Genomic DNA, 10,727 nt, shown 5'->3' with positions numbered 1-10,727 from the left:
ATATATTAGTTAATAGTTTTTCATTATTTAAAATAATTAAATACTAATTTTATGCCTTTCAATTTTAATTAACATATATGATATATCTAATATTTTTTTATTATTTTTGTACCATCCCCGTACATGGCACGGGTCGATGCACTAGTTATATGATATAAGAATTGTATTTTCCCTTTACATTTCTCACTTCAGGACTACTTTCCATATAAAGACGAAATGTATTATAAGTAAAAGATTGTTTGTAGGTGTACCAAGTCCCTTAATACATATACTACATTTCATTCAAATGGATGATCGGCTAACTTGATTAATGTAAACCTGTTTCCTAAGCAGCTACAATATACTTTAAAGAATAGTGGATACATATGCCTTCCAACTTCCACATCAAAAACAATGAATTGGAAGAATGCATGATCAGCATAGATTAGTGTCCTTAGTCTGAACGGTAACTGCTCAGCCTCCCAATCTAGAGCTGTTTTCCGTTTTGCTTTGAAACTCGGTAGATTCTGGATGGAATCACCCTTTACAAGAACAAGGACTCCCAGATCTTAAAAAAGGGCACAAGGGCTCAGATTTGTAACATTTAGATTCTAGTTCCCTCACCATTAGTAGTTCCATACACTTACTGTTGAAATTGTGACTGGAAAGATGAAACCAGTGCCTTGAAAATGAACATGTTCTTCCTCGGTGAAAAACCACGTAAAAATGATCTATCCAAGATAGAGATCTTGTAGATTCGAGTCAGCTCCATTTAGCACGTTTTGATGAAGTTTTCTTATCTTTCTTGTTGCTCTTTTTCAAAAGCACAGACATATGGCTGGCAACATCGTGTGAAGAATGCATATCACCTTTCAGCCATAGAAGAGCCTCAGCGGCAGCAGATTTTTCTGATTGTTTCTTGTTGCTGCAAGGCTGGCCAACAAAATCCAAGCCATTAAAAATTGATGGTGGAACGGAATTGGTTGTTCTTCAGTTGCCTTGTTTTGTAAGTTGGCACTTCATGTCCAGCCCTGTTAAGTAATGTCTGAAGCTGGTTTTTAAAATTCTCAGCCTCTACTCCAGCACTACTTTTGGAGTTTGTTGCCTCTTTTACTTTGGGTGCAGGTGTGGCCCGGCGACCAAATATGAATCTGCCATCACAGTGGTCCTCAGATATCACCAATCTAACAGCTGAAAGAAGCTCGTCATGCGATTCAGAAGCTGGCAAAACATGCAAAGCATAAAGTAAATTATAAGTATGTCATGGACTTGGAGAGACTGAAAATTGAATGAAGAATAAGTCTTTACACAAATGAATAATGGCTGGAAGAATTTGAGATGTACGGGAATAAAATAAAAACTATGATCAAATGGATTGAACATACTTTTTTCTGTATCAGTTCCTCCAGCTCCCCCTTCAACCGCAAGTAAGTGTTAGCTAATTCAGGTTTCATGAAAAATTCCAAATAACCTCCCAACATTTTTAGGTGACCATCCTGTCAAAAGAATCATATGCTCACCACAAATTGCCCATATCAACAGGAAAACTGAGTACAAACTAAAGGGAGCACAATTGTAAGGAAGCACATACGCCTCCTGCTTGTGTATGTGTGTGTCACTCAGGCATGTTTTTTTAATGAAAATACCATTAGTAGAATTAGAAAATGGATTCTGCAGATGTTGGAGCAGTACAATACACACACTGACGCATATGGATGGACCAAAGTAAACACTGACACACATGGAAAGCCAGGGGGGAAAAAGAAGAGTGAAAATTGGAAACGGAAGTAGAATTAGCATAAACAAGAGATTACCACAACAGATGATACTCCAGGAAACAAACCCGCACAGATGACTGCTCGGACAAGATGCTCCTCATGACTCCATCTACTGTAGGTCTCAGAATTGTGATCAACCAACCCAATATCTTTAAGCAAGTAACAGAATTGCTTTCGAAGGGAGTCAATGGCCCTAAGTGTTTGAGAAGAAAGAAAATTTTGCCAACAGTACTCGTAGCCAGCTTGCTGAGCTTCAGCCTCTTTCCAACCCTCATAAGCTCGGACAAGTGCAAGATGATCACTATAGTCACGAGCAGAAAACTGGGCCTTAGCAGACTCTGCAAGCTGTATGAAACATGCATATAAAACAACTAAATACAAAGTTAAGCCTTTTCTGCCTCACACATAGCATATTGATTATTTTAATCCTACTTGATAAATTAGTGATAATATTTGAGCGCTAAAAAGGAATCAATAGAAGCCATTTTTCTCAACATTAATATGCTCTACCAGAGAGCATGCTTGATACTTGATAGGTCCAACATACTTAATCAGATGATATTGTTAAACTTTAGTTCCAATATTAATATTCCAAAAAACAAGTGATGTCATCACATGATAACATAAAAAATGATAAATCCACTATTTTTCTAGCAAGATTTACATCCAATGTCAAGGGAAAACGATAGTCATGGTGACTTACATCCTTCTTGTCAGCCGGCATCAGAAATGGATCCCTTACACTAAGACCAGCAACAACAGTCATTATGGGATCCAAACAGTTGAAGATAGCGCCCAGAATGAGCATTTTGCTGAGTTTGGGCTCCACAGGAAGAATTGACAACTAGCGCCCTGGAAAGTAACAAATCAATATGACAATATCAGCAGTTGGAAGAAGAGCTTGGATAAACCCATGACAGGAGAAACTTTGTTGGAAGAATAAATGGGAAGGGAAGTTGAGAGCAAGAAACAATAAAGTACTAGTTCTTCTACCTGGTTCTTCAGATACTAAACAGCATTTTGAACCTGCAGAATCAAATGAATTGATAATACAATTAATTAAATAAAATAAAACTTATATAAGTTGAACATGTATTAAAATTTAGTGTATACAAGTCACTGGTAACGAAGTTAATTAACAACCATCGTATTTCAGCACAAGTTCCAAAAATATGCACAATGAAATTTTACCGATAGCGGCTCTAGTGGCTGGAGAGCTCTAGCTAAGAATTCAGATATGCTTCTGATTGTTTATCAGTGGCTAAGATTCAACCCCCCTTATTTTAGCCACTAATAAACCATCAATTGGTATCAGAGCTTAGTCTCAAAGAGATCAAGCTTTGCAACTTGGAAAAAAGATCTAGATTGTAGAAAACAGTGGCTCAAACTTGGTGTCTTATAACTTGACAGAAGGACAATCAAGCAACAGACCTCCTCTTTTCAATGGGAAAAATTATACCTATTGGAAGGAGAGAATGAAGATCTTTGTGCAAGTAGTGGACTACAGACTCTGGAAGATTATCTTGGAAGGTCTCCAATTTCCAACCACCACAAGTACTGAAGGAGTAATCTCTCTTAAACCCGAAGCAAGCTGGACCGAAGAAGACAAAAAGGTGGAGCTCAATGCCAAAGCTGTATACTTGCTCAACTGTGCTATCAGCTTCGAGGAATACTGACGGGTATCACGATGCACAACGGCAAAGAAAATCTGGGACAAACTTCAAATCACTCATGAAGGAACCACCATAGTAAAGAAGACCAGGATAGACATGCTGAACAGAGAATATGAAATGTTCTCAATGAAGGAAAGAGAATCAATAGATGAAATGTTTGAAAGATTCAACATCATCATTGTTGGCTTGGATGCTATGGAAATTACGTATCCTGATTCTGTGCTTGTGAGGAGAGTTCTAAGATGTCTTACTAAAGAGTGGAAAACAAAAGCATTAATTATATCTGAGAGTAGTGGTCTAGATTCCATGACATATGATGACTTGAGAGGAAACTTACTTGCTTTCGAAAATACTTATTTGAAAAAGGATTCAAAAAAGAAAAGAATTGCTTTTACATCTGTTACTAACCTCCTGGATGATGAATCCAGTGATAATTCCTCTAAAAATGAATTTGTGTTGTTTGCCAAAAAATTCAGAAAAATGGTGAAGTTCAAAGAGAGAAGCAAGGGAAGCAGCTCTAGGAAACAAAGGAAAGATCTCAACAAGGTGATATGTTACAACTATAAAGAAACTGGGCATTTCAAATCAGATTGCCCTAAGTTGAAGAAAGAGGAGAAACCAAAGAAAGGAAAGAAGAAAGGTCTGGTGGCTTCTTGGGAGGACTTGGAAAATAATTCAGAGGATGATGAAGAATCAGAAACCAAGTCCCAACCATGTCTTATGGCTGACCACGTTGAACAGGTAGTCATTCATAACCCTGACACTGAAGCTCTTCATCTTATGATAGATCACCTTTCTGAAAAAATTAGATGCTTCCTACTTGATAACCAAGATCTTGAACAACAAATCACCATTCTTAAAGCAGAAAATGGTTTTCTCAAAGATAAATTAAGGGAGGCTGAAGCTGCTGTTGAACTTGTTGAAGAAAACAAGCAGTTGAAAGCCCAACTTAAAATCTGTGAAAGTGATCATTCTGTTGTTGCATATGTAGACTGTTTTAAAAGAAATGAAGAGTTGCTTAAAGAGATCAATAAGCTTAAAGAAGACCTAGCCAAGTTCACTCAAAGTTCTGAAAATCTAAACCAAATCTTGGCTAGCAAAAAATCTCTTTATGATAAAGTTGGCTTGGGTTTCTTCAAATCTGTTGAGAAACCTTATTTTGAAAACATTGCCTCATCTTCTAATGATACAAGGTTTCAAAACCCAACAAGCTTTAACAAAACAGCAACTCCAAGATTTTGTAGACTATGTAACCGAAATAGTCACTTTCCCATTCAATGCTTCTTTTGTGAAAGGATGATTGGTGATAAAGTTTACAAAGTTGTTTTCGATTATAATGGATTGGGACATAGGAGATGGTTTAACGTGAAAGGATCCAAGAAGATTTGGATACATAAGGTCACTTGAGCTTATTTTGTAGGTATGCCTAGCATCCAAGCGGAAAGACAACATGTGGTACATGGACAGCGGATGCTCTAGGCATATGACCAGAAAGACAACCTTCTTCATAAAACTTGATGAGTATGATGGAGGGTTTGTCACTTTCGGTGATGATGGTAAAGGAAAAATAGTGGTCATTGGAAAAGTTGGTAAAAGTTTCTCATCTTGTGTAAATTATGTTCTTCTTGTAAATGGTTTGAAATATAATTTACTTAGTGTAAGCCAATTGTGTGATCTAGGATATGAAGTTATTTTTAGAAAGTTTGTGTGCTTAGTTATTTGTGAAAAAATTGGGGATATATTGTTTGAAGCTAAGAGGTGCAATAATGTGTATGAATTGACTCTTGAGGACTTGAAAGATAAAAAAGTGACATGTTTTACCTCTCTTGAATCTGAAAAATGGCTATGGCATAAAAAAATTGGGTCATGCTAACATGTACCAAATTTCTAAGCAAGTCAAGAAAAATTTGGTTAGAGGAATTCCAAATATCAAATTTGATAAGGATCTTACTTGTGATGCTTGCCAATTAGGTAAACAAGTAAAATCCTCTTTTAAACCAAAAGATAGAATTTCAACCAAAAGGCCATTAGAGATGTTACACATTGATCTTTTTTGTCCAACAAGAACCCAAAGTTTAGGAGGTAAACACTATGGTCTAGTGGTGGTGGTTGGTGGATGATTACTCTAGATTCGGTTGGGTACTTTTTCTTGCTCATAAAAATAATGCTTTCCATGCTTTCTCAACCCTTTGTAAAAGAATTCAAAATGAAAAGGATTTAAAGATTGCCCACTTGAGAAGTGATCACGGAAAAGAATTTGAAAACCAAGACTTTGAAAAATTCTGTGATGATTTTGGAATTGCTTATAACTTTTCATGCCCTAGAACCCCTCAACAAAATGGGGTGGTTGAGAGAAGGAATATAAGCCTTTAAGAGATGACTAGGGCCATGCTATGTGAAAATGAGATTCCAAAATTTCTATAGGTTGAAGCTGTAAATACAGCTTGTTACATTTTGAATAGGACCATTTTTAGAAAAGGGTTGAAGAAAACTCCTTATGAGCTATGGAAAGGAACCCTTCCTAATGTTAAGTATTTCCATGTATTTTTATGCAAATGCTTTATACTTAACAACAAAGAAAACCTTGGTAAATTTGATCCAAAATTCTGAGGGGATGTTTGTTGGATATTCAACCACTAGCAAGGCTTATAGAATTTACCTCAAAGAACATAGGACCATAGAGGAATCCATACATGTCTCTTTTTGTGATTCTAATTCAATTCCCAGTGCTGTGATAGAAGATGATACAGATTGTGAAGATGCTGTCAACAAGGAAACCAATGAAGAAAATCCCAAGTCTGCTCAAAATGAAGAATTTGTCCGTCCATTTTTGTCTCGTCAGAATGGAGGAGACATTTTCATTTTGTCTCCTGAGCCAGCAAGAGAATCTGAAATAGAACAACCCACTGAAGTTCATCAAAGTTTAACATCACGCCGGAAGCCAAGAGAATGGAAGTCCATGAGGGGTTACCCTCATCACTTTATCATTGGTGATCCCTCTCAAGGTGTAACAACAAGATCCTCAACCAAAAAGCAATTCGAACCAAGCAATTTTGCCCTCTTATCACAAATGGAGCCCAACAATGTAAAACAAGCTCTTGAAGATCCATCATGGGTCAAAGCCATGCAAGAAGAGCTTGCTCAATTTGACAAGAATAAGGTTTGGACACTAGTACCCCATCCAGATAGTAAGAAGGTAACGGGTACTAAATGGGTTTTCAAAAATAAATTAGGTGAGGATGGAAAAGTTGTTCGTAACAAGGCTAGATTAGTGACCCAAGGTTACGATCAAGAAGAGGGTATAGATTTTGATGAATCTTTTGCTCCGGTAGTAAGAATGGAAGCAATTAGGTTGCTTCTTGCCTATGGTGCCCATAAGGGTTTTAAAATGTTTCAAATAGATGTCAAATGTGTTTTCCTTAATGGCTTTATTGATAGAGAGGTGTTTGTGGCACAACTCCCCGGTTTTGAAGATAAAGAATTTTCAAACCATGTTTTCAAACTTTCAAAGGCTCTTTATGGCCTTAGACAAGCTCTAAGAGCTTGGTATGAAAGGCTTAGTGCCTTCTTGTTGGAAAATCAATTTCAAAGGGGTACCACCGACACTACTTTATTTATTAAAGCATCTAATGATGATATTCTCCTAGTTCAAGTTTATGTGGATGACATTGTGTTTGGGTCGGCCAATAAGTCCTTGTGTGAAGAATTTGGAAAACTCACGACTAGTGAGTTTGAAATGAGTTTAATGGGAGAGCTAACATTCTTTCTTGGCCTCCAAATTAAACAAACTCCTAGTGGCACTTTCATTCACCAAGGAAAGTATGCAAAAGAACTAATCAAGAGATTTGGCCTAGAAAATTCCAAACCAATGGGAACACCAATACATCCAAACACTAAACTTGAGAAGGATGATGATGGCAACGATGTGGATGAAATACGGTATAGTGGAATGATAGGATCTCTCATGTACCTTACCTCCTCTAGACTGGATATTGTTCAAAGTGTGGGTGTATGCTCAAGATTTCAATCTCACCCAAAAGAATCCCATCTTTCGGCCGTCAAACGCATCATTAGATACATTAAGAGAACTAGTGATTATGGCTTATGGTATCCAAAATCTGATGATTTTTGTGCAGTGGGGTTTTGTGATGCAGATTATACAGGAGATAGGGTGGATAGAAGGAGCACCGTGGCTCTATCCACAGCCGAGGCTGAATACATTTCTGCATCTGCATGTTGTTCACAATTAATTTGGTTGAAAACTCAATTGGAGGGTTACAAATTAAAAATCAATAGTATATCCTTATTTTGTGATAATATGAGTGCTATAAACATTTCTAAGAACCCTGTTCTGCCCTCAAGAACCAAGCACATTGAAATCAAATATCATTTTATTAGAGAACATGTGCAAAAGGATACTATTGATATTCAATTTGTAAAATCTGAAGACCAACTTGCTGACATTTTTACAAAATCCCTATGTGAAGACAGATTCTGCACTTTAAGAAACAGTTTGGGAATGATAAAATTAAGTTCTGTTGAAAATTTGTGAACTTTTTTTATTCTGTTTGGTTTTGTCTCGTAGGAAAGCAGGAGACAAATTTCAGGATGTGTTGAAAGGGCCATGATACAGGGGGAGACTGCGCTGATATTAATTATCTAGGGCCCTACCAAATCTTTTTGACCTTACTTTGATCCACTTTTGAGTTCCTCATTTTTAATAATACTTTTGAGAAATTATCATTTCAAATCTTGTAGGAAGAAGTGATTGTCAAATCAAATCTTTATCCTTCCCTCATCCCTTGATTCTAGGAGCTAACATTTCAGTTTATTTTTAAACCTTTCCTTGGTTAATAACCGCGCTCAATAATGGGTATTAACTCCCTCTAATTCTCTCTCCACTCAACATTAAATGCTTCCCTAACCTCCCTCCTCTCACCACACTCTTCGGCCTCTCTTCACATTCCCCTCTCCACTTCTCCATTTTTAATATCATGAAAAAGAAAACTGCTCTAAGGAAAAGTGAACGAATTCTTCTCTCCAAAAAATCTTCCACCCCTCAAACCCATACTCATATACACATTCATTCTACATCATCTTCATCTCCTACCTCTCAATCTACTGAAACCATGCGCAAAAAGGTCATTGCTCAGAAGACTTCATCAAGAAAAAAGAAGGAACCCGTGGTTGAAGAAGAAGATGAGTCTCATACATCCTTACCTCAGTCTCCACCAAAGAAAGCAACCCCTGGCCGCAGTTCTCACAAGGCAAAAGGTTACGTGTTATGTGATACTAGGGAGCCCCCGAATCTGGAATCCCTAGATTTCAAGAACAAGTACAACAAAAGCCATTCTCATTTTGATCCAGGGAGGTTTGATTCTTGTGCGTCCTATGAGTTCCACAAAGACGTGTTAAAGAAACGTCATCTATGTGCATCATACTTGGTGAATCTGGAATCTCTGGCTGCCAAAGGGATCAACTTCACCACTCTTTTTGAGAATATGAAGTGGACTCCTCTGTTCAAAATCCAGAAACCAGTATACCCAGCCTTGGTTCGAGAGTTTTATGCAAACATGAGGCTGATCGACGGTGCTATTTATTCCTATGTAAAGAAGGTTTATTTGACTCTAAGCAGAGAAACAATAAGCGCTGCCTTGGGGTACATTGATGAAGGACCAGCGGCTTATATGTCAGAAAAATGGGATTCCCAAGTTGGAGTCACCTATCAGATTGCTCTGCAAAAAATCTGTGAGAACCTATCTGGATTGGATGGCACGGTCCCAACCCACAAAGTCCTTGGTCCCGAAAGAGCCTTGCTGCACAGAATCATTACTCACATTCTGACTCCACAGAGCGGCTCACACAATAGAGTAACAGTTTCTGATTTCCTTGTGCTTTTTGCTGTTATTACTTCATCCCCTATTTCCTTTGCATATCTCATGGTTAGACATATGTGGGATTGTGTTAGAAGCACCAAAAAGGCTAACCTTTCCTATGGTATATTTCTTACTTGTATTTTTGAGCACTTCAATGTTGATCTAACTAATGAAGAGGTTGAGAACAAAGTTTCATCAATTAAGGGAGGAGGAGTTTCAGGTGCAATGAAAGGAACCAAAGGAAAACGATCAATGCCTTCTGACAGTGATCTTGAGAGTCGCCCAGCCGAGTCGTCCAAAGTGGTTGAATCAATCAAGGAAGTCCTTACTGAGTTTTTGAACATGTCCAATCTGATGGTGCAATCATACAAGGCCGCCCGTAAGCTAGCATTCAAAAATGAAAAAGCTTGGACAAAATGCCAAGAAAGAGTGGGACTGATGCTTCAGAATTTTGAAGAAGAATTTGGGGCTGCCAATGATGATGATGCAGATGGCTCTGAGTATAATTTATCTGATGATTGATCACTATGTTACTTATTGATTTCTGCTTTTGTTTGGCTTATTTTGATACTACTGTAGGATGTTATGGATACTTTAGACCTGTGACACTTTAGACCTGTTATGTTGGTACTGGTTATATTTTGGATATTTTGCATACCATTGTCATTTTTTTGCAGGTTCCCCTTTGATGACAAAAGGGGGAGGAAAAGCTCAAAAAAAAAAATTGAAAATTGAAAGAAAACAGGGAAAACAGGGGCGGAAATATTATGATTCATGATCACCCTTGTTTTAATCATTTGTTGTGTTGATATGTCTGCTGATATATTTGTTCTGATATGTCTGCTGATACATGTGTTCCAATAATTTGTGTTGTTGATATATCTGCTGTCTTTGGAACTTAGTCATGCTGTGAAAATTTTTTTGGGATTGAATGAATAGTTGTTTGTCATGCTCTAAGTTGTTTTGATAAAAAATGGTTTTCATTGTTATAAACCGATATTTCTTTTGTTTTTTAATATAATGAATGAATTTTTTTTCAAACTAATTGGCAGCAATGGTTTATGGAATTATCAAATATGTCTTGATTATGATGTACTCTGTACTCAAGCTTTTTTGTTTGTATTGAACAGAAAAATTTTTTGTGATAACAAATTAGTTTTTGTTTATCATCTCACCTCTGCTCATAAATCAAGATTATTCAACATTCCAAAATTACATATGTTAAATAACATAGTTGCTTTAAGCTTGATTTCAAAAGTTACAAGTAAAGCTTTCATTGGTAAAATGGCATATATTGAGGGGGAGCCATGTAACAATTGGAAAAGGAAGGAATCCAAATATTCAAAGGGAGTACTCTAATCTTTGATTTCTTTCCATTTCAATTTTTTTAATAATGTTTGTCATCAAGGAGGAGATTGATG

At 37.0% G+C, this 10,727-nt stretch overlaps 1 protein-coding gene across 2 annotated transcripts; it reads right to left on the bottom strand.

Moving 5' to 3' along the window:
• On the bottom strand, nt 205-3,001 carry LOC107638226 (DExH-box ATP-dependent RNA helicase DExH3-like). 2 transcript variants are annotated; one of them, XR_002360497.1, is made up of 6 exons: nt 2,949-3,001; nt 2,751-2,783; nt 2,461-2,609; nt 1,794-2,128; nt 1,365-1,475; nt 205-1,200 (listed from the first exon to the last, which is right to left on the bottom strand). XR_002360497.1 is itself a non-coding variant. In XM_016341385.2 (6 exons), the coding sequence occupies exons 3-6, from the start codon at nt 2,563-2,565 to the stop codon at nt 1,156-1,158; spliced, it is 570 nt and encodes a 189-aa protein (XP_016196871.1). In that variant the 5' UTR covers nt 2,566-2,609; nt 2,751-2,783; nt 2,949-3,001; the 3' UTR covers nt 205-1,155. The 2 variants fall into 2 exon arrangements, 1 of the variants encoding a protein (XP_016196871.1); XM_016341385.2 differs by having other exon boundaries at nt 1,794-2,102.

The sequence above is a fragment of the Arachis ipaensis genome, chromosome B04 (genome assembly GCF_000816755.2).
Source record: "Arachis ipaensis cultivar K30076 chromosome B04, Araip1.1, whole genome shotgun sequence".
Lineage (NCBI taxonomy): Eukaryota > Viridiplantae > Streptophyta > Magnoliopsida > Fabales > Fabaceae > Arachis > Arachis ipaensis.
Note: the sequence above shows the minus strand (reverse complement) of the source record. Positions and strands in the feature narration are given on the sequence as shown.

What these genes read in the sequence shown, in the direction of transcription:
- LOC107638226 (XM_016341385.2), bottom strand. Translation starts at nt 2,565, where the DNA reads ATGCTCATTCTGGGCGCTATCTTCAACTGTTTGGATCCCATAATGACT. An exon ending in TGCCGGCTGACAAGAAGGAT is followed by an intron (nt 2,103 to 2,460) that starts GTAAGTCACCAT and finishes TGTTTCATACAG; the next exon opens with CTTGCAGAGTCTGCTAAGGC. An exon ending in CTGGAGTATCATCTGTTGTG is followed by an intron (nt 1,476 to 1,793) that starts GTAATCTCTTGT and finishes TTCTTTTGACAG; the next exon opens with GATGGTCACCTAAAAATGTT.